The 26,882-nt window shown below is 48.5% G+C and overlaps 1 protein-coding gene across 5 annotated transcripts in view; it reads right to left on the reverse strand.

The window, feature by feature from the left end:
* Positions 1 to 25,624, reverse strand: part of cadm2b (cell adhesion molecule 2b) — a 91,085-nt gene extending 65,461 nt beyond the window's left edge. For 2 of the 5 annotated variants that reach the window (XM_029170884.3, XM_029170881.3), the window contains exon 1: positions 25,196 to 25,621. In XM_029170884.3, the coding sequence (XP_029026717.1) occupies positions 25,196 to 25,256 (61 nt within the window). In that variant the 5' untranslated portion in view covers positions 25,257 to 25,621. Of the gene's footprint in view, positions 1 to 25,195 lie in introns of all 5 variants that reach the window. The other 3 variants (XM_029170882.3, XM_029170880.3, XM_029170885.3) reach the window with 3 other exon arrangements.
* Between the last annotated feature and the right edge of the window lie 1,258 nt (positions 25,625 to 26,882).

The following is a 26,882-nucleotide window of genomic DNA, read 5'->3' on the forward strand; positions in this document are numbered from 1 at the left end:
ATTACGTGCATGCATTGTGCAGACGTATGTGCTGTAACGGGGAATAATTCAAGAGGAGGGAGGTCTTTCTTTGAACCACCTGACAAAAAAAAAAACCCTCACCAGTAAATTTTTAAAGAAAAATGACAAAAAGAACAATTCACCTATGTTTTGTTCAGCCAATATTTTACTTGGCTGCAACAGATTTATTTTTTAGCTCTTTTTGTACCTGGTCTGACTTGGCTACGCATCAAACTCTGACAGCACAAATACAAAGAAATGTGTATTTCCCACTAGAGTTCAGCTGTTTTGAGTTCATCTGTATCAGGTAAAAAAAAAAAACGAGGTGAGAGCTGCTGCTCCGAGATCAAAGATCTCCAATAAATACGTGACTTAAAGCATTATTGGTTGAAAGTTCATAGTGGAAGGTGAAGGGGAGACCTGTGGTATCACAGCTCCAACGCATTAGGTTTTCATCAGTACAGTTCATCAGCTCATCAGCCGTTAGTGCACGATATGACCCATGCGTCGCGTTTGGCCGTGATGTCTCACATCCTGCAGCATCCTGAGGTTTGGAACAGGTCGAACCTCCGATCATACAGATCCAGATTTTACACTGTGCCTCTGTATTTAAGCGGCAGCTACAGCAGCACCGTGGCCATATTTAGCCAAATTTGCTCAGCTGACCCAAATATCGGCTTCCGAGGAAGAAGAGGGTTTAGGGAAACATAAAACACATAAGCCTGGTGTCTCTGGAGGAGTTTACAACCATCAGGCCTGCTCTGACTTCCTGGCTCCGCGCTATTATTAGCCGACCAACAGCACAAAGCCTCAATGCAGAATGTTACGAGTTCAGATCAGCGACACAACAAACACAAGGTGAAATCCTCCCCATCCCTAACAGCTAGCGCTGTGTTTGGACCCGAACACAGATTTTTGGATTATTGGGTCGAGTTAAGAACTGACGCGGGATGAGGACGACCAGACCCGGGGTTCTCTGGGCCCGGTGTCGCGTCTCTGCTGCGGTCGCCTATTTATTTATTCATGTTAAACACAAGACTTTGCAGCTCCCAGAGATAAAGGTCGTCCCGTCCTTCATTCGTTAAACTGCTACTGGACGTCTTGATTCTGCCACCACTGAGCTGCGATGATCTCATTTCCAACTGGCTCTGGTTCCAAGACTGGGGACATTTGGTGATTTGACGTCAGCCTTTGAAGAAACAAACGCTGTGCGATAGCATTGAACAAGGAAACTGTAAGGATTCGTAACCGAATATTCAACGCTGAATATAAGGCTCACTTCTGAACCCGAATGCTGATTCATGTGCGACGACCCACCTGTCACACGGCTACGCAGACGCGCAGCGTTTGGCTGCTGCCGGACGTCGGTGATTTAATTTCATTCATTTTTATAGAAACATAAAACTGCATTTACTGCTGCATAAAACTTTCAAAGTGTGAGTCAACAATGTTATTTCCAATCAGAATCACACACACACACAGTAAATTAGAACAAAGCCCTTCAAGCAGCTTGAATCTCTCGTCTTTGCGACTGAAGGGTTTCTGATAAAAGTCTGATAATAGATGAAACAAGATAAAGTGGCGCCTTGTTATTAACATAACACAAGATTATTATCTTACTTTTACAATGTTTACCATTCACTTCTTAATGGTCGCATTTAAAGGAACATCGTGCTTTTGAGAGTCGGGTCTGACCCGCGTGTGCAGCAGAAGGCGACTGTTTCCAAGCACCGCATCCAGTTTACAGCGGCGAGGATAATCCTTCTTATTCTAAACCCTCAAAGCAAAAGCTCTCCGGTTTTGTTGGTATTACTCAGAACACTGTAGCAGGGAAGCACCTTATCTGGGCTTTCCTACAACATTCGAACCGACACGTGAACTGGAATATGAAACGACACACGCTGAGACCACGACGCCACCGGAACCAGCAAACAAAGACATCTCAGCAAATGAGCAGCGTGTTTAGATCCTGTGGACGAAACTAAGGAGGAGACCTGAGATGCCTCAGGTCTTTGGCAGTGAGCTCTTGAGGCTGACGGCGACAACCAACGTGCTTCCAAAGTGAAAACCCTCGCATGATGTCAAACGTGTACCAATCATTTAGAGGTTTTACGCTGCTAAATGAACCACGATGTTCAAATGAATGAAGGCTCATTCACTCTCTGATGCCGTTAGCCTTCATCAGTAAGTGCCTTTATGTAACAACAGGTACAGTAATATACAGTAAACCTGGGATGTGGAGCAAACACATCATTAGCTATTCAGCACCGTGTCCCTGCACCTTTGATGGCATCAGCACCAACTCCAGCCTTGTTCTACTGTACCTCAACGGTCTCATCTTTGTTAGCTGGTGAAATATGCTGTGATGCGTCCTTCGCTGCCGCAGGACGTGTCTGGACCAATTCAGTCCAACGCACGAGCGCCTCTGAAGCGTCAACACTTATGTTAACACAAACCACGAGGCTTCAGTATTGGTCTCATTCACCTCCTTTGAATGTGCAGCTCTCCATCATTTGGCCACGAGACGCCTACAACCACCTTCTGACTCGATCGCCCCTCAAAGCAGGACGATCTCCCACGATCCTGCAGCTTTGTGACGAATTACAGCTTGAAGACCGCATTTGTGTCAAGATAATTCACAGAAGCCTTGAAAAAGAAAACCTGACACTTACAAATCTCTCGCCTAATCACCTTTCAACGGCAACACATGAAAAAGTAGGAATAAACAAAGTATAATGAGGCAGGCTGAGCACAAAACCAAAAATAATTAGCCAATTAAAAGGTGTGAAGCAACAAAGAGAAGGCAGCGTGTCCAGAGTCTCAAGGTCAAACACATTTAAATGCAAATTCAAATACCCGATCAGTGAGGAGGATGTGTGGTTTAACGACCACATACAAATGAAACCATCTGCCTCTGTGTAGTAGTTTACAGCCATGCACTTACTCTGTGCAGTGAATTAGCAAAGTGCCTGGATGGGCTCACAAACATCAAGAAACAATATTCACAGAAAATGGGGCAATAAAAGCCGGTTAAGTCGTGATAGATGCGGCTCAGACGCAGCAGAAGCTGTTGGTTCACTTCTGTAGCGAGTTCTTCGCCTCCTGCGGCTTCGTTGACTGATAAGAGCACGCGACACATCGCTTCCATTGATAAGTGATTGTTCACCGCGCGGGAGCAGGGAGGACAAGGCAAAGCGGAGGAAAGGTGCCGTTTAAACGCCGAAGGTGTGAAAACGCGGAGGGAACAGAATCGATAGGGTTTTAAACATTTGAGAACAGACCTGTCAAACACGGAGGAGACAAATTCGCTACGAGAGACTTTTAACTGGCTCCTTCATTTCTAGCGCTGCCTCCGAAGTCAGACGCACGTTTCACGCGAAGGTTCACTTTCACGCGAAGTCAACTTGATCCTCCAGGACGGATATTTGCTTGGCGAACAATCCATTATTCTCTGCCTCCTCTGTGAAGGACTAAATGAATTTCAGTGGACACACACACCCCCCCACACACACACACACACACACACACCGTCCGCACTCGAGTGTGAATTCCTCCGATTTAATTAGAAGCTAATTTTGAGTCATTATACAACTGCAAACAATATGCTAATGAGCTCCTGGGCTCCTGACAGTTCAGCTGACATTGACCACGGAGAAGCGTGACAAATTGAACCGCTCGCTTCTAAAGCGGCTCCTTTTCCCACCCGCCACTGATCTGATGGTCGGGGGCGCCATGAGTCAAGTGTCGGGGTTCAGACGTAGAAAAGCTGCACCTGAACCGTGGCAGCCTCCTCCTGCCTTCAGCTCCGCTCTCCTGCAGCTGCACATTTTATTGTTTATCCACACTTATGTAACTACTTCGCATTTTTTACCGAAAGTGCAATGTTTTACACTCCTACGGTGGAATATGCAGAAGTTTGTGATTATACTGCGACACCCCGTTGGTGAGGGACCGGCGCTCCCAATCCACAGCGCTGCTCAATATTAATGTGAAGAGTTTGTCACACTCGCTGGAAGCCTGCAGCCTGGAGATCGCTGTGCGTTCGCCTCCGTCCTCCGTGGGACACGAGCGCGGGAACTTCGCCAGTGTGAGACTCGCTGGGAGGAAATAATCAGTGGAGGATGTTACACGACCGGTACAGGTTCTGGACGGGACCTGGACCCAGCGCCGGTCTCAGCGGTCCCACTTCACACGCTCCCTGTGACATTTAAATGAAACTATCTTCAGACGTAGGCAAACTTTCCTTTTAATTCAGCGCCGTCAGTCATCATCAGCGCCAAAGCAAACTCATTGTGATTACATTATTATATGTATAACTCACGGGAAGATGTAGGAATAATTCCATTTACATGAAATCAAAATGCTAATAAGGCCTAATTGCACAGCGGTGCTGTTTTAAGCATAAATATGTAGAGAACGCGTTCAGAGTTTCCAGCAGACTCCGAGCTTCTCACTCAGTGACTAGTTAAAACACTGATTAAACAAACCAAAAATATTTTCCATATTCTGTGATGATTAAAATCTATATAATCATTTAGGCATTTTATGCAGCTGAGAAGTCTCCGACCTGTCAACACAATCTGCTGTGTTCCCCCTCACTGGCATCAGAACTGGGCCTTCGTGGACTCGTTAAGAACCCAATGATTATGCTTGATTTATTGTGAGGCCCTAATGAATCATCCTTTTCTTTCAGGGTGAAGTCTAATTTATATCCACTGTCAGAGACACATAAAACTTCCCGTCCAACGCTTCAGCAGCAGCAACAGGAGCTCCACACACGATGCACGACGAGTCGGAAGCTGCGAAATGAACTTTCACCACAAATATGCCAAATTCAACAATGCTGATCCGGTGGGATCTGTGGCGCCGAAGGAAGCGGAGGCACGAGAATCTGGGCCGACGACCTCTCCCATGCCTTCGAGGGGCAGTGTTCCTTCAAATAGGGCACAAACATCCACTTGGACACAACGATGAAGCGATTCCATTTGGATCGTCAAAGGTCACGGTCACTGTCACCTCACGTCCTTGTATATATATATATATATATATATTTTTATCTATCTACAGAAATGCCTGGAGGTACAGTAAATCGCTTTCACCAGGCACAGACCTCCAGAAGACACATGGACAAAGTGGAGGATAAGTCTGGGCAGGGAACACAACAGAAAAACATACCTCAAAATCAAACCTACACCAACACATGTAAGAACATTTTAATCACAGTACGAAAAACTAAATTATAGAAAAACTCAGAAAGGTGAAACAAAAACATGAATAGCAAATTCAGCCGGCAGCGTCTGACTGCATTTACGCTGCATTGTTACTCAGAGTTTGATTTTACAGTCAACTGACAGGCGTGGAGGCAGAGTCGCAGCTTCCTGCTCTCACACAGTGTTTAATCTTCATCTTTATGACCAAAGTGAAAAACACTAGTCCTCATTAGATCCAGGAGCCGAAACAAAAACCCGGACGTCTGCATCTTCTTGAAAAAACACGACATGTAAACGATTCCAGCGCAGAGCTTTTATACACGTTGTAAGTCTGACAACTTACAGTAGAGACCTGCTTCTGCAATGTTTCAATAGGAATCGAGTCAATACTGTAGGAGGAGAGAGAGAGTCCGTGTCTGCTCACTGAGGGTCACGGTGGCCTCATACACGACGCCTAATTAACTCCTTAGAGCCGAGTCAGCTCCTCTGTGTGTGTTTGCTTCCTGTTCATAGTTGTCATCGGCCGTAATATAAAAAAAGGAAACGTCCTTCACTCTGAATAAAGAGCTTCGCAGCAACCTTTTCTCCACAGACTCCAGACTTCACAGCCAATTGCCGCACAACGGAGACAACATAAAAACAAGTAATAGCGTGAGTTAGATCCGTCAAGCTTTTAGCCTCAGACGAGCACTAAGCCTGTTAAAGCCGTACAAGCGGTAGTTAATTTCTCCAGTTGTCAGAAATGCTCTTACTCTTAATGTATGGAGCCGACTCTCGACTGTCGGCCCCGCAGACGCCGGTCCCCTGCAGCAGCTGCGGCGCTCCTAATTGCTGAAGCTGTCACATTTTACTTGGTAATCATACTTTATAATACGAGCTTCTGCGCCCAAACTGGCAAAGAATGATTATCTCCCTGAACTTAAGTGATTCTCGCGAAGCGCGGCGCGAGAGGATGCACGCGCTACATGCAAGCGCCGCTGTAATGAGCGAGCGTGGGAGATGGGATCGGGTTGATAACCCCCCCCCCCACACACACACCCCTCCAACACGGCCCTTTCTCCGAGCGAGTGCGCGTCTTCGCCGGGATCTTGTGACACAAGGGGATTATGTGCAAATGTTGCTGGTTATCGTGGTTCCGCACAGGTGAGCAAACAGATACGTGGATTATGAACTGTTGATACACTGGAAACGCGGGCCGGCGGTCGTTCGGAGTCTTTGGGGCTTCACCCGCTTGCTGGAGTTGCTTTTCGTCTTGTTCCGGGACGCGTCCAACGGCTGAGAGTCATTTTGCTCGTGTCCAAAATCGATGTTGTGTGAACCAACGCTTTGAAGCACCATTTTTCAACATACTCAACAGTGACACAGTGGAATTAGGGCTGCATTGGTAACTGCAGTCAGGTCCATCTGTCATCTGTCTATGACCTCATAGTTGAAATAATACCGACACCTATGTCTTCTTCTTCTGTCCTTATTTAAGGATGTCCAACTGCTTCACGACAACCAGACAAGAGATTAGTAACCAACTACAGGCACGGCTGTGGTTTGGACCCCAGCGTTAGTGACTGGAGGTCAGCGAGTGTGACCATCCGTCCTGGTCTGAATAAATTGTGAGAGGCAGAAACCACATCAGCACTACTGTACGCCGCCCTGTAGCTAAGCTAATAGGCAGTTTAAAAGGAGCCAGATTGCTGATGTTGCACATGGAGGCCGCGGAGGGACCGGCAGACGCTGGATCAGTCTCTCACGAGCTCGGAGCCGGTGTCCGTTAACACCAGGATGTTCACACCCGCACGACTGGCTGGAGTTCAAACCTTCCACCAAGTTTGTTTTTTGCCGTTTCCCGGATGTTTTCTCTTCTCGGGACCTAACGAGGGCCTCACATTTGGCTGATTCATTTGGCTGACTCAGCGCTAAACGAACGCGTGCGGACGCCTCCAGTCGCTGCCGTGCGTTCGTGGCTGCGGCTCAGGCGCCAGCGCTCCTACCGTGCACGACCCGCCGATCCGGCTCCAGACCTGCAGTAGGAGCCAGGTGGAAGCAGCAGATAGCCATTTCAATTTTTCAACGTTTGAACGTCTTCATCACCTGTTATCGAACATGATGTCAGTAAATGGCAATTTACTCTGACCTAGAAAAACTTTTCATACGGGCTGATGGGAGTGGATTTAGTGAAAAAGGCATATTTTAGCTGTGGTGTCCAGCTATTTCTCAACAAGATGCTCACGGCTGCTGGTTAGAGGATATTTTGCTGGATATAATTTGATTTCTTACTTTGGGCCAGAGCCGGAGAATCTGAAGCGGGCTGGACCGAATGCTCATTACCACCGAGTCACAACGAGGATTCCCCCCATGTGTCTTTCTGTCAAAACACCAAAATCTGACAATGACCTTAAACCCAAAAATAACGCATTTAGTTCATGTTTCCATGAATTAGTGGAGAATTGGTGAAAGACATTACACGCTAATATTGGCCTTCATCAGCCGATAATAAAGCCTGAACAAAAATATTCACACCTCTTCTTAGAGCACAATAAATCCTCTCTCTTTGTCCCTTTGGAAAAATAAAGAGGGAGTTGAAACGATGGTTATCTGAAGTGCCCAGAACAACATGACAACTGCCACGAACGGGTTCAGCTTCATTTCCTGACTGGCGGCGCTCCGGCGGGCCTCGTTTTATCTGGGCTGCAGGCTGCCACTCCCCCGTCAGACACTGGTAATTGCAGCATGTCACCGAGGACGAGATGTGGCCTCATAGCAGGAATCTACGCACAGATGGATCTGCATCCACGTCATGATACCTCGCGCCGTGCTGGTGTGACAACAGGGTCCAATGAGGCGGCGTTCCGCCCGGCGAGCTGCTCCTGAGCCCAGCAGAACAGAAGGGACCACCGGCACAAAGGAGAAGTTTCAAAAGTTCTGCTGCTGAAGCCTTGGTCATTTCAGGCTCGTCTTTCACCTTGTGAGTCCGTTGTATTAACATGCAAGGTGTGCCAAGGTCCTGGATGCGCAACCTTAAACGTATGGCAGTTAGTCAATGCAAAATACTGAATAATTTATGGGAGGACAAATAAATTCCAACACTGGACTCTGGGGCTGCTTGGTTATTAACGTGGAGTTGGAGGGAAACTTTGGGCTGTTCAAAAGGCCAACGGCTGAATATCTAAGGCCGGGAACGAGTCCAGGCCTCGTCGCCGCACAGAGGCGGCGTGGATGCGCGGCGGCGGTGGGCGGGAGCTGAAGCCACGCGTGAAACACAAACGCCGGAATGATGTTTGAGATTTCTTTTATGTCGGTCGCCGGCGTTTATCTTCAAGGGGACACATACGAGTCGCCGCTGCACCGGCGCACATTAAATCTGACATTTCTGCAGCGGACCGGACCCGCTAAACTTTGCACATCAGCGCCTTTTAACTCCTGTGAAGCGCAGCCGGTCCGTCTCATCACCGCCGAGCGCCGCTGAATATGAAAAACCAGCAGTTCCTCACGCAGGTGAGGCTGGTGCCGGGTGCCACGGGAAGAGCCCAGAACCCGTCAGTCACACGGCGCCGGTCGTCCGATAGGATAATGACATCCACCCCTGAGAGATGTCACGCTCAGTAACAGCTTCGGCATTCAGCGGCGCCTTGTTCGTCTTCACAAACAATTACCCGATGCCTTTAAGGGACTTTCACTCGCGGCACATCCGTGCCATCTGCTGCATCGGGCTTTGACATTAATGCCTACTGTGCGAACACTTAGAAAGTATTTCACTCCATTTTATGACACAATTACACAGCGGGGGGGCGAGCGCCAAGAAAAAAATGGCTCCCGAATGCAGTAACCCCCCAAAAAAGTTACTAATTCCCAACGGTGTAAAACTAAAATCCCTTGAGTGAGCCGATGCTTTTAACTAATGGCAGAGCCGTTCCCACACGCTTTGATGTCCACATAAACGCCATGTAATGTCTCTACAGGGCGAAGAATCTGTGTCACACAGACGTACAGAAAAACTCCATTCAAAAACCCGCTGGAGCAGAAAATGTTCCCTGTGTGAAAAGCTCTGGCGTCAGACGGCGCCGCATCCCTGCAGGCGCCTCCACACAGCCGCCATCGGACGCAGACGCAGGCGTTACCACGACAACGGGGCCAAAGGTGCAGAAAAAACAGGACCAACAGGTCGAGCTTTGGCTCCTGTGCGTCAGTTGTTACAGAACCCAGGGCCTGATTCAGAACCATCATCAGAGACCATGCGGTGATGAAGATACGACTGGAAGAATGAGAACGTGGCAACAGAGAGGGAAAAGTGTGTAAGAAATTAAAAGTAAACACGCATGGAGTCGAAAGTGTTGCACAAGCCGAACTTTTACCCTTGGAGTTTTCCGTCATTGTCAAAGGACAAGTGGAAACGCAGAGGTCCACAGATGCTGCTCGGAGCCTCGAGCGCCAACAAACACGGCTGAGCTGAAATTTATGTGAAAGTGCCCTAAGATGCGGTTCCCCGGTGGCGGCGGATGCTGGCGCTGAATAAAAGAGTCTGGATCCAAAGTGAGCTGTTTGTAGGCAGGAGCCTGGCTCTGACGCCCGGGCAGCACCGAGGCTCATGTTAATGTACTGTACGGGCTCACGTTGGGGGCCGGGCTGTTAGTTGGATGAATCAGTTAATGTGGGAGACGTCAGATATAAGCAGATATTTACTGCAACTGAAACGGGCAGAGAAGGAAGTGTTTCACTTTGTTTTTGCTGTACAGAAGAACGCAGCAGCACAAATAATGTCCGATGAATGAATGAAGCAGTGGTCCATCAGGACACCAGAACCAAACACAGGTTCAGCCTCTCAGGGTTTAAAGCAGGAGCAGCCAAGACGATGAATCAAACCAAAAGATATTCAGAAATAAAACAAGGCAGCAAATGCTCCTATTGAAGAACCCGAAAGCTGCCAAAGCTGAAGCATTCTGACCTTTTTAACACAAACTCAGAACAACAACTCACACAGTACGAGTCAGGACACACACGCGTGTTGAGACGAACTGCAGTGAACGTCACCAGCGTCCTGAGCCGCTCGTCGAGCTTCGCTCCCAGGATTCAAACCGACGCCGCCCCTTTAACCACTGGATCATTTATTTAAGGCGCCGGCGCGCGGCCGCTCCCCTTCAGACACGTTTCGAGGGGATCCGTCACGGCCGATGCAGCGGGGATGAGACAACAACAGCTGCGTAGCCCAGAGAGATTGTAATTGCTGGAGTTTGATGAGCGCTGCACAGAAGGCGAAGGAACCAATCACAGCCGTTCAACCCACTTCTGAACGTTGGGCTAAGTTTCACTTTGAACCTATGATACAAAGGGGTCAATTACAGAGATAATCCATAACTAATTTACTTGATTGATGCTCTAATTATGCCTGTTTATGTCATGCTTGATAATTCACTCTTTGATAAGCATTCGCACCCTCTTGAAACGCGGAGCAGGGGCAGTAATGAGCGCACGCGCCCGGGTTCCGCTCGGAGCTTCTCTTCGACCCTTTAAATACAAGCTGGATCCAGTGGGCTGCTTCATGGGCAAAGGGAGCGTCAATGAAATCCCAGCATTAGGAGAGAAATCATTTTGGATCTGAAACGGTCACCGACAGTTTGTGCACGTTTGGCTGTAAAATAAAAGAAGCTGGCTGTTTTTTCACAGATACACTGTTTGTGTGAAAACACTGGGCGTCCACACTAGTGTTTTCCTCATTTCATTCCATTTAGAGAGAATATAATGTGATTTCACTGAGGCTTCAGCAGCTTTAAATCAAATAACTATGGGAAGCATGGGCCAACTTTTAACTATTCACGAGCTGTGGCGCATTCTTATTCACAGATGGAGCATTCATACATATTAACACCAAGTAGCTGCATCTCTCTCCGCTGAAGATACGGTTTGTTGTTCTGAACACGGACTCCTGATTTGTTCGCTGATATCGATGACAGTGACCAAAGGGTTGAGAAAGCTGAAGCCCAAAACCAAACACTTATACTGAATATTAATGTGGACTACATGTATTCCTCCCTTCAGAAATAACTCTGAGACCCTCGTGAAATATTGTTATAGAGCGTTAGCAGTTCAAATCTGGGCCTAACATGCATTTTTGATCAGGTTTCGGTAAAAACCCCAAGCAACAGGCTCCCCACTATCCTCTGTGAATGCAGGCCAATTACGTAACGGCTGAGCACAAACAAGCCTGTACGGCTTCTGAGAAGCAGGAAGCACTTCAGCGCCATGGATTCAGGAAGAATGTCCACCAGAACCGATTCAGCGATTCTGGGAAAGCGTTTGCCAGCGCACAACGCTCTCTCCACTCCATGCAAGAACTAAACGATCACAATGTGTTTTCCTCAAGCATCACGTGGGAGGACAGTTGAAAGGCAGGACAGGTGTTAGTGTTACAATAGAAGCGAAAATCTCAGTCTGACTTCAAGGTTCTGACTTGATTCGTGCATCAACTGTCTCTGCAGCGGTTCTCGCCTTCTCCGTTGGAGCCACCAAAAACCTCATCACAGCGACAGATCAATGAAACAAAGTGCACGTCACTGGAGAGAACATTACTGTAAATGTATTTTTCTTAAATGCGGGGAGCTTCCAGGTAAATCGCTTTAGCTTTAAAGTTTCGGATGGAGGTGGAAGAAAAGATGTAACACAATCACTCACCAAGAGATTATAAAAATGATTTCCTTCTGCCAGGATCTTAAAGGATATAGTAAAGCAATGTGTTTGATTTGATTAGAGTCTGGCATGAAGGAGGATCGGAGCAGCCCGTGTTTAAGAACCCGACTCCTCTCACAGCACAGATGCTAAAGTGGCTGAAAGTGAATGCAAAACCTAAAAAAAGAAGAGATGCAACACTCAGAATTCAGAATATATCACTGAACAAACGCAGCGTCTTTTAATGTACGTGCACATACTCTGGGATTCATTTTGCATCAGTTCATATTAAAGCAGTAGCCACAAGTCATTCCTATTAAATGCCATGAAATGCATTAAGTCACATAATAAATACAGCTTCTAATGAAATGTGGCGACGAGCTGTGAATAATACGTCTTCTCTGCGCAGGAAACGAGCTCAGTTAAGGTTGTACATGCCGAGACTCCACAAAGTGATTAAAACCACACACAAAATGAATTGTTATGATAGTAAATTTCAAAGTTGACTGCGCGCCTCCAACTCCAGAGACGCATGTTGTGATTAATCTGGTGTGGTATCATTATGTACGAGCCAGCGCCCAGCGGAGCTGCATTTCACTCAGTTTGCTGTACAAACCCAGAGATCACACAGCACTTATGAGATATTCATTTACATGAATTACGCCGACGGTTGCCGTCAACTTAAAGAGAAAAGAGAAGCTTAATAACGACCTGAAGGTGCCTTTACGTTTACGGTTTCAAGGTGTGAGGAACATTAAACGCATGTGATGAGGAAACCATCAGGCGACTTAAGTCGTTTTGTCGTTCCGCTCTCCCACGCTCATCACTTTCATTAATGTTGCCCATGAAACAGAGGGGAAAAGAAACACAACACAGCTGTATTTTTCTCATCCTCCGTATTGTGAACGACCTTTGAGGATTTGCTGCAGCTCGCTGCTTTTTTGATACCATCAGCTATCTGCATACTTTAGACTGTATATTTAAGCCTTTCAACCATTAGAGGTTCACTTGAAAGTAAATTTCATTTTAATGCAAATTAGCAGAGTAACAAGTCTTAACAGCGTATCTTCAATTACTGAAATACTCCGAGCGCCGCATAAGAATAATTTAAATCTCAATCTGTATTGTAGATGTAGTGCACTCATTAAAAACGCTGCTTAAGTCAGTGTAACATTAAGGTAGGAAATCATTATGTCAAAATAACGCTACGGTGGATGATTAAAGCAAAGAGTGTTTGCTCCCGCAGGAAGTGGGAGTGATGGCGAACTCACAACGTCACTGAATGAACCCATAGAGAGAAAAACTCTTGAGTTCTTTTTGTGACGACTGATGACGATGGAGCCACACAAACGCATCACTTTCACAACGCGGTGACCACATCTGTACACGTGTGCGTCCACCTGGAGGCTCTGAATCAGTCAGCTGATGAAGCTACATTTAAGTCATGTCAGACAGGTTTTAACCTTTTACTTTGTCCCCATGTTTTCATTTTATTTCAGTGTTTTTCAAATCTATTGGGTTGTAGGAATATTATTAAAGCTCCACAACAGAGACTGTATTTCACACTTTTTCTAAGAAACCGGTTGAAATTGGGTCAAGATGTGTTGTCTCTCAGCTCTTCGGGGCTATTTCATGTTTCTGGGTTACACACAGGCTTCGGTTATTCCATCGAGACTTGGTCATTTGTTGAGGCCACGCTCCGCACGCAACCCCCATCGGGCACAGAGTGGAGCCTATTAGAAAGACTGGGCCGAAGCGCGACTTCTCATTTAAGACAAACAAATGAAGAAGGCACAGAGAGACGCCCCACGAAGTCTGGATGCGGACACGAACGCTGCCTTCACAGATGAGGCCCGAGCTGCACAGACAGAACCGGAGCAGAGCTGCTGTCTTGTCTTAGATATGGACTTTCGATAAGCTTTGCATACATTACTGCCACCTTGAGGACTGAACAGACGCTCCATGGGCTCTGGCTGCAGTCTGTGGAGAGCGTCATCTTGGCTGCGTGAAAAGCTTTAGAAAGCGAGAGCTTCTGCAGACAAGATGAAGAAAAGTCCCGCACTGAAGCGAACGTCTGACCTCATAACGTGTCATTATCCAGTCAACGCCTCCAGGTCAGAGTTGCGTTGTAGCGCCGTCGCATCCACTTTGCTTTATGTTCCGCTGAGCAGAAGGTCACATCAATAATGTGGCCTCAACCAGATCTTATCCAGGTTAGTCATGCATCAACACGCCGGCGCTCCCACGCGTAGATGTGCGCCGTGTTCATTCGGGTGTGAAGGAGGGTGGAGTCTAGCTGCATTTCATCGCATATCGATCAGCTGAATAAAAGTTCAAAGATAAACAAACGCACACATAGACAGAAAAGCTTTGATGACTGCACCATGACCAGGTGCAAACTAACTGAAAAGCCCTTCTTGACTTAACCAAGCTCACACGAAACCCCTGTCTCCTGTTCATCGGACAACTTCAACTGGTTCAAATGCAAAATCAAGGTTATTTGTTACACAATGACCGTGAACTATTTACAACAATCATGAATTCCACCAGTGTCTGGTCAGCTTGCCTCCATCCAGCTGAGACCAGTGCACTTCACAGACACGTGGACCGGCCGTGGTCAGTGTAACGGAACCCGCCTTCAACGCGCAGTCTGAACCTGGGAAAATGCCAAGCGGGGGTTTCTTCGCAGCAAAAGCCTCCTCGAAACGCGGCTGCGCCTGAAAAGCGAGCGTCGGCCGCAGGTCCATACGGTCCCTGCATTTATGGGGTTGATGACGCCTGCTCCTGGAGTTCAGAGTGGTCATTATCTGGGGACGCTCCAGCCCCAGTAGTTAAGGTCATCTGGCACACACGGGATGTCCTGACACTCCTCGCTTCTGGAGGACACTAAATGTGTAATCATCTCCGCGCTCACAAAAGGCCGGCTCCATCCAGACCGGCCATTAGGAGAGCTTATTGTAGGCTCCGTCCTGGCTTTACATCCTGCTATTTCAGCTGAAGCACAATCCAGAATAGGAGATATTTCCTATGGTATTGTCCAACAGACAGCAGATAGTTCACTGCAGTAAGGGCAGGAGCCTCACTGGGATCAAAGTTCAGCCCGAGAAAAACTCTGGTCTGCAGTTCTCTAATACTTTTCTCAAAAAATGTCATTATATGGAAGCACTGTTGTATAGTTTTTTATATATGTAGGTTAAAGAAATCTGAGCACCATTAAACCACGTTTAGTACAAGAAACGGGTACAAATCAAAGAAGGAGTCTCTCAACTTTTTCTTTTTCTCTTTTTCTTATCTGTGTTTTTATGTAACAAATGATGGATTGATTTTGCATCTGGAGCGTGATGTGAAGCGTGAGGCGTCCTCTGTTTCGCAGGTCAGGCACCGCCGCGTCTCCTGCGTTTCTACCCTGACTTCTACTTGACTTTGGAGCTTCTGGGGAAATTTGGACTTAAAGATCTGCTCACATTCCCTTTGAATGCACGAAGTCAAGAGAAGCTATTTGCAGGATAACAACATCTGGGTTCGTTTGAGGCAGAAAGTTTAAATTTGAGGCGACGCGACATAGTACGAGTACGACAAATACTCATCATCATCCTCATCACCCTCATCATCATCATCATCATCATCATCATCATCATCATCATCATCATCATCATCCAGCAGGGATGCTTATAATAAAATGAACTTAACTGATTTTACTGGACAGGATTCTTCTTATTTCAGCGCACACGTGACGTTCACGCGTTCGTTTCCATTTGTGCTGCGACTCCAGACCAACAGCCCAACCAGACAAACCTTTTCTAAAGCTCTGCTCAACTCCAGCGGGTTATTTTTAGCATGTGTATAGGAAGCTTGTCTTTGCCGTTTCAAGAGCATAAAAGCAGCTGAACAACCAGATTTGAATGAACTCTCAGAGATGCGTTTATTAAATGCTGTGGCAGTCGGAGCGAACGCTGCCTAAAGATCCCGACTTCACGTCACCTCTGTCCACACAATAATGGAACAGTTAATTACAGTGGGGCTGCGATGACCTTTAGTGTAATTGAAAAAACACACGTACGCATGCATAGATCCTCCACAGATGCTCTGTGGTGAACTGGGTCACCTTCAGCTTTCCAGACGTCACCTGCAGCTGCGTGTTACGATCTCTACGCAGCTTTAGGCTGCGGTGCATTGTGTTTGGCTGCACCTTTACACTCGCCCGCCTGCCAAAACGTGGCGAGCGGAAATAATAACGCTTGGAGGCACGAGGGGAAAGACGCGCTCCACGTGAACACACCCTCAGAATATCGCGCTCGCGCAGCAGCCAGCAGGTGATGAAACGCCTCCCGTGAAGACGACTCCCGATGTAAAGCAGTCTCCCTGAAGAGGCCATCTATTTTTACTAATTACGGCTCCTCCAAACACCAGGAACCTTCACTCGTGCTTCATTTCCTCACAAAGCGTCAGCTTCCTCTGCACAAACGTGGCTTTCTCTTCAATTAAGCTGGAACCAAAGCGGCTAAATCGTGACTGTGTAAGTAACGGATTAAAACATGAATGGACTCCTGTTGTAGCAGGTGAAGGAAACGGCAGACGTAGCTTCTATTACTATTACATTTCTCCCTCTGTGCTCTTCACGCCTTCTCTTCCTTCCCTCCTTGCGCTAGGCTTTAGCAGCTTTAAGGCTTTTTTCCAGCATAGCATGCTCTCTGGCTCCGAGCACTGGCATCTCTTGCATCGGTATGCAGCTCCCGTTCACACTGCTGATCCCTCTTTATGAGGACATGAGTTTCAATGCTTTTATCCCCCACCTTCACTTGCAAATATGCCTGCATTCGGTATCTACACTCCAGCTTTGGAGACCGGTGGGAAGCCTTTAAAGAGGAAGTCAATAAAAGGGTATAAACATGCATGAGCTTAAGTTTGTGCTTTTTGTGTCTTTATTCCAAAGTTGGGCTTTGAGGGATGGTATCAGTGCAGGAAAACGAACGTTTCCTCACTCATTTCACCTTAGTTTGCTGCTGTTTACAAAATTAAGGTGCACATGGTGAATGGCCTAATATCTGGATGCATGCGTGTGCTTATGTGAATGTATCTGTGTCAGGGAGGAAGTACTTCAATCAAGAATGAATGAAGTAAAAACATGGCTTACTCAGGTGTGCAGCGCTTTGATGAACCGTGTGGAACCCAATCGCTCTGTTTGCAACACAACGTGGGAAGCAGAATGCGAAGTAGCGGGAGTGAATGAGAAGGTACAGGTGAGTGGGAGTGGCTGAACCCAAGGGGGCGTGGCTCAGGGCAGGGGGCGTGGCTGAAGCCTGAGCAAAGAAGCTTTTTTTTTACATTTAAAGCCGACAGGTGCAGGTTATTAAGTCTGAAGACCTGTGAGGTTCACACTTCAGTTTACTGATAACAACAAGCTTGTTCAGTGAAATTTACATCTCCTCACCATTTAATTGTGGTGAAAATATTCACAGGTCGCCCGCTCTCAGGCACATAAGCAGTCACACAGCTACATACTTCGCAGGGGGAGGTGAGGAAAAAGCAAATGAGAAAATCTCTCTGAAAATCCATGAACCAGAGCCCGACTTTAAAACACTTTGGTTACTGTGGCTCCACATAAAACGGGCCGAACGGCCGGCGACGTGACGTTGCTGCGGCGTGCGGCGCCTCTGACGGACGGGTGACCTTCTAGCAGCACCTGCCTGCGCTGCACAACGCGCCGCCACAGTCAACAGCTCCTTGTGAGCTGGAGAGGGCTTCAACGCACGGCGCTCGCAACATGAAGGGTTTTCACTTTTTTGCCCCAACGAATGGTTCCAAGCCTGCGTCACCAGTCAATCTGCTTTGAACAGGTATCTTTCCCATCGCGCACAAAACAGAAAGAAATCCCAGAGCTGAAAACGCAGCATGCGGTGAATAACCACATTTGCGCCGCGTTCACGCCTATAAAGAGGCATTACTTATTCCAGCAAGCTATCAAATTTCTGGAGATAGTGCAACAGAGTCTCCTTTATCTGAAGCTCAGCCGCCCGGACTGACTGCTCAGCCGAGGGGACGCTAAGTCCTCCTGACTGTGTGGGACTGATGCTATTTCTGTGTTTCTACATAAAAGCAGACTCACGTTGATTCTCTAACTGGAGTGGACACCGGCATCTCCAAGGCATTAGCGTTCGGAACATCGGGATCATTGATTCCGTAGCGCTTGGTTTAATTGTGAGCACCGCTGCTTCCCTCTGTTTTATATCACTGTAAACTGAACCAGGTCTGAGACGCACGGCGACGGGTGAAGTTCTCAGTGACGGGCATCTTTCAGCGTGAAAGGATTTCCCCATGGGCTGAAAACCGGAGCTTTTGTTTAATTAAATAAATGAATCAATACCATTGTGTTTGCGTGTGTGTGGTTCCATCTCCAATCAACATCTACAGTAGCACTTGAGAGAAAACTTCCCACAGGGCAATTACTATATTTCTAGGTAACTAATTGTCTTAAAACTATTTTGGCTTCATTCACCAGATTGAAACAAAGCTCTGGTGAGTTCTAAGATCACAGTCTCGTATGAAATAAAACACGCATGCTCTCTGATCCACTCAGGTATTAACCCCAGGTCACACACAACAGCACCGCAGACGAGCATCAGGGTGAGTGGTGGCCGTGAATGAGGCCCGAACACATTAAGGATGCAATGTCATCGGTTCTGCTCCGTTTGTTATGGCAACATTAAGTTATCTTAAACATTTTATGTAACCAGCTCTAATCAAGGAAAGAGGGACCCCACACACACACACACACACACACACACACACACACACACACACACACACACACACCTCTTACAGCCTGAGGCCTTGGCACAAAGTTAGCTACATTTCAGTCAAACTGCCCATTAGCCAGCTAATCACTCGGGTTCAGCTCATTTTCCTGTAGCACTCTCCATCTTATACTTTCCTTCTTTGGCCAACAGCTGCTCGCTCACCAAAAGTCCCGCGTCTCCTCCGTGTATTGTCTTTATTGCAGCTTCGCAAAGATCCTGAAATAAAGCTAAACAGGCGCAGCCACTCGCGGTCGCGGTGCCAGCTGCCGCGCTGCATCCGACGCCTCAGATAGTCAATCACTCCGTTTGGAAGCCTCCCAAACACGCGCGGCACAGGCAGAAAGGGCATCCATTACGGCCGCCGCACAACAATGCTCATAATATTTCATGGTGAACCTCCTGCACTCGACACGTCTCTCAATTTTACACACTTGGCGTGTTTTGTGAAGTCTCACTTCTGGGGATAATAATGAGAAGAAACAACTGAATGGGGGTGGGGGGGGGGGGGCATAAAATCCTGGTGATAAAACATCCACACACCCAAAACCCTCCATAAAAAAACAGAGCAGACAAACAGATTACATGGCCACCGGGTCACAGAACGATGCTTGTCTGTGTTTTCTGAAAAAAAATAAACAATATTAACTTTGTTCGACGAGACTGGAGCAGGAGGAGAACGGGGAGATCATCACACGGGCTAAATGAGATTCAGATGCTCATCCATAGTCGGGCACAAAGCCCACTTCAACAGAGATGAGGGCCAAGAGAGATTGGTAAAGGTCAACACTGCGAACGGGCATGAAATGAAGTCGGAGCTGCATTCTGAGCACAATAGCAAAACACGGCGAGCGCACAACGCTGCCAGAAGCCACCCAGCGCCACCGCCCAGTCGGCCCAGCACCACGGCCCGGTCGGCCCAGCACCACGGCCCGGTCGGCCCAGCGCCACCGCCCAGTCTCATTCCCCCAAACTTCAACAAGCAGCCATCTTTGCTCCATTTAGGAAGTGGAAATCTCTCTCCACCATTCCTTTATTCAGTGCTTTGTAGCAGTCTCTTCTGCAGAAGTAAATCGCTTCCCACATCTGGATTTGTGTTCATCTGGTTTATCAATCTAAGCTCCATGTTAGATTCTGGAACGTCCTGAACGTCTGGATCGTTCTCTGAGGTTCTGCTCTGTGAAGATGCTCGTCTGAGCCGCTCCACCATAAAAGCCCCACGAATCGAGCGCCGCCGAGTGGGCTCCTCCAGCAGCTTCTCCCACCTGTGCTCACAACGTCTGATGCTCTGTTAGCTTCATGCTAGCTCCTCGTTAATGATTCACGCCTGTGAAGAGCGTAGACCGATACAGGAATGAGTCTTTTTTTTATTTGCATTGTAAAAACAAGGCGAGTTTAAAAAATAACTGTGAGAACTCATGAAGTTCCACACAGGTTTAGCCTGTGGCTCATTGCAGCAGTTGACTGCATCGTCCCTGTGCTGCTTTCCGACGACGAGCACTCACTTATTTCCATTTTGCAATATTAAACAGACAAGTACTGTTTTGTTAGCACAGTGAGTAATGGATGCAGAGCTTGGATAATATTTGCTGGGTTAACAGAGGAAAGCTCAACGATCGGAAATGCCAAGTGTGAATGTCATCGTGGTTCCGTATGCAGCGGAACTGGTTCAACCCAAGTGTGCACAACAAACACATCATTAGAGACCAGAATTTAATTTTATTATTCCAAAATAAGTGTATTTTTCATAAAAACATCTGACTCCTTCTGTTTCCTTCACCTCATTTTATCAGGTTCCGCATCCTCCACTCTCTCGTTTTTCCATCCACCGCTGCAGGTTTGTGGTCAGAGCGACAATCACCTGCTATTTCTATACAGTAACGTCGTACGTCAACTGTGCAGCTCCTTAAAGCGAGGGCGACATTAGCAAACAGATGCGCGCAAACGCTGCCTCGCGTCTTTAGGATGAGCGAGCGCCGGCGCCTCGTCGGGGCGCCGCCGTTGATGGAACACCTCTTAGAGCACTTTTGAGTGTGACCAATTGCGGCATTAAACCTATCATGGGTATCTGGAGTCGGGCTTCTTGGCGGAAGACATTTCTCTTAACCTCCTCCACTGAAACGCAGGTCAGAATAATCTCTAATGGTGTAATTGCTCTTTAAGTCTATCAGCTTCATGGATAAGCTTATACCCACTCAGAGAGGGCACGGCGTGTAGAAGTGCTGTGACAAAGAGCACGGCGAAGGGAGACTGACGCGCGGCGTGTAGTTCGGGCGCCCAGCAGCTAATCTTTAAGCCTGTTCCTCACTTCTCTGAGCACATTTGCCTCTGGCTCGAGGCTTATCCCGACAGATGTATATCTGTCAACAGGAAGCAAGAGGGCCAGCAGGGGCTCTCTCCCAGCAAATTTGTCCCCTTTTCTGGACTATTCATCTACGGTCGCGTGCGGCGGCGGCGCCGGCACGCGGCCGCTGGGGGACTTTCTGCGGGGATAAGCCGGCGGACGGGGAGCGGGGATCCTCGCATGTAAACCACCTTTCTCCGGCACCTCGCCTTCAGCTCAGCCAGCTTATTTCGGCTGCCTGATTATTCCAACCCACAGGAGATGCGCCCAAGCATACATCTCCGGGCTCGCGGTGTCTCACACTATGTGACATTTTCAGGTTCACTTTCTCTGGGGTTCGGTATGCATGCGGAATATGTCCAACACACCCAGATCCAAGATGGATGTGGAATTTCATTTTTCACATGGAAAAAAGAGAAGCGGGCCACAATCCGGCGTGATGTAGTACACTTAAAACAACCAATCGACTCTGGACAGGGCTCCGCGTGCGTGTCAGCTGTTACTGCTGCTGGATTGATGCGTTTTACTCCTCACTGCATTCTATAATAGGACGCGTCAGCCCCAGACAACTGTAAGCTACATGTGAGAGCTAAAGGGAGACACCTCGGTGCTTGGTTTCACTCTGATCCTCAGAAACGTTCCCGTGTTTTGACTCAGATCGAAAGATGTGTAAAGCCTGAAACAACAGCGGTGACGCTGCTCGGCAGTTAAAGATGTCGCGATTAGCGGCTCAGATTGAGGCGAACTTCATGATCTTCAACAAACTGTATGTGTTACTGAACAGGTTGAGTGCAAAATGTGATTTGTTCACACGGGATCTGATAAAAAAGGCTTTAAAACCTTGGAACGACAATTTCCCTTAAGCTGATTTAAATAAAATTAAATTCTTTTCCACAGTTCATAATTTAAAAGTGATGATCACAGCGCAGGTCCTAACACCTACAAATGGATGTTTCCTCTTTTGGGTCAATATTTAAAAGGAAATATCAAATATTTCACGAGACACTGTTAAATTTTTAATGACCGCCCTCCGTTTTCTCCCTAAATCAGCGAGGAAAACTGACATTTACATTATGAGGGAATTATTCATCCTCAACCTCCTTGTCGCTCTTCGTCTGTAGTTTTGATGTCTGTGGTTCTGATCGCAGATTACAAAAAGGAAGACAGAGAGCCACTTTCATTTATTCCCCGCTTTGCCCTCATTACTGCCCTCGCACGTTATGGTCAAACACACACTGACGCTCAAATGTCACCTGCAGGTTGTACTTGCCAAAATGTCTGACGAGATAAGAAATGATGAAAGGCTCCGCGCTCAAAAAAAGAAGTTCCCGTGGCGGTGCCGGAGCTTTTGGGCTCCGTGAGGAGGAGAGTGATGAAACAGTCGAGTCGAAGGAACGTCAGACCAAACTAGAGGAGGCTGCGGCCAACAAAGAAGCGCGCTTATCATAAAATTTGCATCTCCAACACCAGCGTCCCACAGATCTGCAAAGCCGCGCCACATGGCTAATTAGCATTACTAGCCTCGCCTGACATCTTGCCTGCTAACTATCTCTGACAAGACTGTCAGGTGTCTGCATTAGCCGCCTTTGGCAAAATATGTTGTGATACAGCAACACCTCACAGAGTGACATAAGTTCCCGCTGGTGCGCATATGGGACGACAGGGCCTCACACTTAGAGCGGGAGCACGAGGCGGCGCCAACAATGGCGCGGAGACAATGGACGCGCAGCGACGCCACATAGGAATTAATCTGCTCCGTCGCTACAGCGTATTAAACATTTAGCTTGCGCCGCGCTGCATAGGCTGCAGCCACAGATAAGAGTGCGGCGGCGCGCTCACACCGCAAATGCTAATGGCGTAGCGCTTCCAAGAAGGATGAGGCCGCCTGAAAGGACGCTCGGCATCCAGGGCCGCGGGCAGAGACAATGTCGGCGCGGTGCCCTGCTATTTAGCTGCTGATGAGGTTGCGATCGCGCCGAGGCCGCGCGCGCCCCATCACCCTCGTCTCTCGTCCGTTTGTTTACGCGATACCTTGAAAACCGCTCGTGGATTTCAATTAAATCTAATGAAAGCGCGGCGCGTTAAAGCCGAGCCGACGCGTCGGAGTTGTGCGTTTCCTGTGTGCGTGTGCGTCTGCAGAGGGAACGCCGCCCCGGGTGCCGCGCGCTCACGTGTCCAAACTTAAGCCACATGGCATCAATTTTTAACAGAGACCTTGAAGTGGGCACTATCTTAGCAGAGGTCTCTGCAACCTCTTCCCTCCGTTCTCATCTCAAATCCTGAGCGACGCGTCTCATTTGAATCGGCTGCAGCGTCAATGACGGCTGTACAACACAGGCATACGCTGCTGCAGCATCAGCAAACGGAGACTAAGTGAATCACACACTCAGGTGCTGCCAGTAATTGAAACCCACATGTAGAATGCAAATATAACATGCACCAAGTCATAACTTGACTTTTCCCATAAAATACGTAAAGCTGGATGTTTGTGAGCTAGTTTATAATATTAAAGCCATGATTTGCATCTGACATTTACATATAAACGTTTTTCAAATACGTATTTATTATTCTGAAAACTGGAGCAATAGAAGCATCCAGAAACCAGCTTATGGAACCATATCAGTGATTTACAAAACCCATTACTAACATGCAGTTACTTTTCCTATTGAATAACATGAATTAGCTCCCTGTGTCAACTGTAAATACTGCATCCCTTCATGTGTGGTAAGTACAGACTTCAGCAGATAAACGGAATAAAAAAAACAATGAGATGTGAATAAAAAAAACAACTTTTAGTGCAAGGTGCTCCCGCTGACATTCCTCCCATAGCATTGATATTTACCTCTTGCTTTATAGCTCGCCTTGCAACACGCAGTACTCGATGAATGCGATTCCTTCTGAAGGCCAATTCTCACACCCCAGATAACAGCGTGTCCTTGAATGCGCCATAAAAAGGTTTTCGTAAAGGTCACCGTGTGCAGGTGCAACAACCAGGTGACCAAAACAAACTTTAAACAGCACCGCGTCTGTGACATGAGCTGCGGTAGCAGATGGCAGGCTCTCCATAGAACCATCTCATTAGTAGCTGTGCAACTTAATGGCCTATAGCATGATGTGTAGCCCAGCGCTCCATAGCCGCGGCTAAATGTGGCTGAATTTACAATAACTTCATGGACTCCTACATTTGCGAGCTCAGTGAGATGAAACAAGCTCCTTAAAGCGAGGAGCCGAAGGAGCTCCCTGAATCTTACAACATGAGACCACTCTGGCGGTTCACTCAAAATCTGGACGTCAAAGGAGAAAATCGTGCCAAATGAGAATTTTGCTTTAAATCGGGAGGTCCTAACTCGAAGCGCCCCCCACTGCGCATCCCTGCGCTGTGGGCTGCATGTGTCTGCGCACTGGTCGCCTATAGGGCGGTGGCTGCGCACGCATGTCCAGGAGCGGGACGGTGCGCGTGGAGTTGGGGGGAGTTGTCATGAGGAGACGCTCACGCCCGGCCGCGCACACGCGACCTCACCTGCAGCCGCGCAACTTTCAGCGAGCCCCCCCGTGCGCGCACGCTCGGCGGCACGCGCCGACGCGCGCCCCGCTCTGCCTCCGCGTAGAAACGGCCGGAGACGACGAGCGGAGCTGCGACGCGGTCGCACGATCAACGCGATTTAAGACGCACGAGCGGCGCCGACGGCGTCCGCGGCGCGAGCGCGCGCCGCCAGCTGCTGTGGCCCCGCGTGCGTCCCCCCCGTGTCAGCTACGGGGGACGCAACTGCGTGCACGAACACACACGGGGAGACTGCGGGCGACCCGAGCGCAGCCCGGCGGCTTCATCCGCCACTTTGCATCAGCGCCGGGGCAGCGTCCAAGTTGCCACCGAGCCCGGATCGGAAAAAAAAAAACTTGCAGCCGCATTCTGCTCCTCGCTGCGCCGCGCATTTCAACTTCCAGGCATTCCAGCACATCGGCTGTGACAGCGGACGTCGCCGTCCGTCCACCGAGCACGGCTGCGGCGCAAACGCACACGACTTCACAGGGAAACGACCCCCCCCCCCCCCCCCCCCCCCAAAAAAAAACAAAAGCACCTCATCGCACCGAAACACTTGAAGTCGCGTCTGACGCGATCACATATGATCCGAACGCAGCCGCCAACTCCTCTGCACACCACGCCCGTCTACACAGCAGCATCCAGCGCTCACCTCTGAAGACGCTCGCGCAGAGGCTGTAGAGGATGAAGATCAAGCGCTGCTTGACAATCATATTCTTCTCTTTCCTTCACGATTTCTGCGTCGACGCTCCACTCGCGTTGCTCTCTCGCGTTTATCGCGCTCTCCTTCTCCTCGTCGGGACGGACTTATCCAGGTAAACGGCGCAGTTTGACTGAGCGGAGTTACATGGATGAACTCTGCCTTCCTCTTCTCCCCGTGTGTGTGCGTGCGCGCGTGCGTGTGCTGTTTTCGCAGATCCGGGGGCAGCGTTACTGTGGCGAAGCAGGACGGACGGCGGAGATGCTCGTCGGCAAAGTGCAGCTCCTGTCTCCCTTTATTGCCTTTCTCTTTGACTCGCTGCAGAGAGCAGGAGTCCCGCCCACGCCTTTTGACTAATGAAGACGCTTCACCAATGGCGAACACCTAGAAATAGTTCTGATCTCGGGTAAACTGTCACAACAATTGCACCCTGGGACGCGGGCCTGGCTTCATTGCATCCGTGCAGGGGAGCAGCATCTGTGATCGGAGGCTGTGGAGTCAGTGTCAGAACAATTAGATCTGAAGGAATGTAATGGAAAAAATCAAGGATATAGAATAAAGGATATCATACAGCATAACGGGAAATCATGATATATTATTAATAATATTTTCAGAGCAAGTCTGAGAATGGAAACATCACCATGCTGCGATTTAATGTATGAGAAAATGCCCAGAGCAAAGTCAATTTAACACTTTGAGACAGTTTTGAGCGGCTGCCTTGGAGCCAACGCGTCTTCATGAGCAGGCAAACAAGCCTGCAGTAAATACGAGACGACTCCCAACAAGCGTCGCTGGAAAATCAACACTTATTATCGCGCAGAGAGCGGAGACTTGGAAATGCAGTAAAACAAGGGAGCGTGCGGCGACAGAGGGAGGGAGCTGTGGCTGAGGGCGCGGCCCGGTGTGAGGGAGGGTGTCTGTCCAGAATCAGAGCAGGCGCAGGGGAGGTTAATGGGCTCCTGGACATCCCTCTTCCTTCAAAGGCTGCTGTGAGTCGTGCGCCGAAATGAGGGTGCGCGTCGCTCAGAGATAGAGGTGCAGCGGCTGCAGCCGGGGATCGCTTTCTGAGCCCATCACGGGGATTTTACACATGGTTAGACTTGCTGCCGGGCAAATTTGGCCCAATTCGGCACAGTGGCCTTCCAGTGCCACTCCCACTCGGAATCAAATCGCCGACCCGGCGATGCGTTCGTGGACCAGTCGACCGGATCGCGACGTTTACGGCCCAACGCGACGTGAACGCGCCGTGTTCCGGCAACGTTCTGACCCATCACAGCTTTTAATCACGACGGGCCCAATGGAGGCCTTTCACCGGGACCAGCACTACCTCGCCGCTGTTCTGCTGACGCTGCGTTTTAGCCTTTGAACCGGGGTCCGTGCACATCTCTAATCCCTGCGGAGCCATTGTTGCCTTTCTGAACTGTAAACCCTGAAGGACTGAGCACTCTTGTGTGACTTACACTCTCTCTATAGCTCACTTATAATTCAGAGCAGAATATACAACGCCATTACCATGAGAATGGCGATGAGGAATCAATCCCATGTGTCCTGAAGGTCGATCCCGTCTCATTTATTGAGATCATTGGGAGCAGAATTTGACTCAAGTACCTTTTAAATACTGAGAATTTACTGACTCTGT

This window comes from Betta splendens, chromosome 13, assembly GCF_900634795.4.
Source record: "Betta splendens chromosome 13, fBetSpl5.4, whole genome shotgun sequence".
In the NCBI taxonomy this organism is placed as follows: Eukaryota; Metazoa; Chordata; class Actinopteri; order Anabantiformes; family Osphronemidae; genus Betta; species Betta splendens.